At 43.6% G+C, this 1,781-nt stretch overlaps 1 protein-coding gene across 1 annotated transcript in view; it reads left to right on the top strand.

The window, feature by feature from the left end:
• LOC104496106 (ATP-binding cassette sub-family G member 2-like) overlaps nucleotides 1-1,483 on the top strand; it is a 10,502-nt gene extending 9,019 nt beyond the window's left edge. Inside the window, exons 8-10 of the mRNA XM_010139184.1 lie at nucleotides 110-373; nucleotides 935-1,017; nucleotides 1,390-1,483. Of these exons, the coding sequence (XP_010137486.1) occupies nucleotides 110-373; nucleotides 935-1,017; nucleotides 1,390-1,483 (441 nt within the window). The remainder of the gene's footprint in view (nucleotides 1-109; nucleotides 374-934; nucleotides 1,018-1,389) is intronic.
• The last annotated feature ends 298 nt before the right edge of the window (nucleotides 1,484-1,781 follow it).

Raw genomic sequence — 1,781 nt, 5'->3', positions numbered from 1 at the left:
TCCTGTCTTTTCATTCAGCTTTCAAAGTGGCTGAGCATGTTGATGGGCCACACCTGAAGGTAGGGTTCATGGGGAATCACAAGCCATATCTTGTCTTTCTCACTCAGAGGCAAACAGGGAAAGTAGAGTGGCAGAAGATAACACGGACAGCAGTGTGGTAGATGTGCTGCATGAGAAGTATCTCAACTCCAGTCTGTGTCAGAGCACAAAGGAAGCACTGAGGAAAGTGGAGCTCGGACAGGGAAGCAAGCAGAGAGTATCCAAGCAGGGACATGAGATTACCTATGCTAATGGATTCCTCACGCAACTGTACTGGGTGTCCAAGCGTTCTCTGAAAAACCTCATCAGGAACCCACAGGCCTCCTTTGCACAAGTAGGTAACAATTGCTAAAGGTCTGAGACTCCTCTGCTCTCAGTCCCACCACGTGCAGTTTGTAGGACAGACTTTTGTTTTCAAAGGCAGCTAAGGAAACATCACAGGAAGTTCCATCTGCCACTTAAGTGGAATGAGGTGCCCAGCTACCTTTGTTGCCTTTGGAAAAAGTCTTAATTTTAGTTTAGCGTAAGGACTAGTTGCACTGAAGACTGGGGAATGGGGGTAAATTCTCCATTCTCTGGTTCGTATGGGGAGCTTCTAGGGTGACATTAATTTTGTGCCACAACTGAAATTTTAAGCTGGGTTATTCTTTGAGTGTTCTCCTAGTAACCTCTCCCAGCTAAAGAAAATCAGAGGAAGGAGAAAAGTGAAGAGGATACACTCAGAAAATTTGCCGTTAAGGCTTTTAATGATGTGTGTCATAGGTATACATTGATTCACAATAACAAAGTTTTAGGCAGGTGTGAATCTTAAACCCTGTATATACCTTAATAATAAGTTTGTCCCTATTTACTTATCTGAAGGACTCCTTTTTCCCTTTCTTCTTTCCACCTCTAGATTGCAGTCACCGTAATTTTAGCCTTGGTTTTGGGTGCTATCTTTTTCGGTGTAAAATTGGATCGAAGTGGCATTCAGAATCGGTAAGTTGGAAAGCCACAGCTTTGCTCATTTTTCTGTCTGTAGCAGACAGGTTTCAGCCATAGGGAAGGTCTTGGGATCTGCTTGGACCACAAAGGAGAGTTGGGTTTACAGGCCTCAGGGCACTGCAGCATGGTATTGCCAGAGATCCTAAAGGGACTGCAGTTCTGTTGGGCTTGCACATATGTTTGAAGGAGATGGAAAGGAAAAATAAAGGAATAAACCTGGTGTTTCAGCCAAGATCTACACTAGCACAATTAAATATCTCCTTTCTCTGGACAGAGATAGAAAAGCACTGACTTGCTGTCTGAGGCTACCATTGTTGATCTAGGATGTTTCTGCACTTTTTGACTGTTTTCTGTTTTGCCTTCCAGGGTTGGATCCTTGTTTTTTGTTACCACAAACCAGTGTTTTTCCAGTGTCTCTGCAATCGAGCTGTTCATCAGAGACAAGAAACTATTTGTGTAAGTAGTGAGGCACTTAGACTGTCTCATACCCTGGAGTGAGGCGGAGGAAGTATCTTACAGGCTAAACAAAACATTTTCCACTCAAGACTTCGTTGCTCCCTTGCAACAACACTTTGTAATAATAATGCTAAATTGGTCTGCAGGGCAGGGAGCTGAAATGCTAAGAGGTGGGGGAAGGAAGGGAAAATGAAATGCTTTTACTTGCTTGCTGTGTCACAGTTTATTGAAAAGTGCTTTTCCTGTCCACTTTTGGTAACAACTGTTTTTGAGGTCTGCGTGCGAATCCTGCTGACTGTGAA

This window comes from Buceros rhinoceros, unplaced genomic scaffold (assembly GCF_000710305.1).
Source record: "Buceros rhinoceros silvestris isolate BGI_N320 unplaced genomic scaffold, ASM71030v1 scaffold47146, whole genome shotgun sequence".
Lineage (NCBI taxonomy): Eukaryota > Metazoa > Chordata > Aves > Bucerotiformes > Bucerotidae > Buceros > Buceros rhinoceros.
Note: the sequence above shows the minus strand (reverse complement) of the source record. Positions and strands in the feature narration are given on the sequence as shown.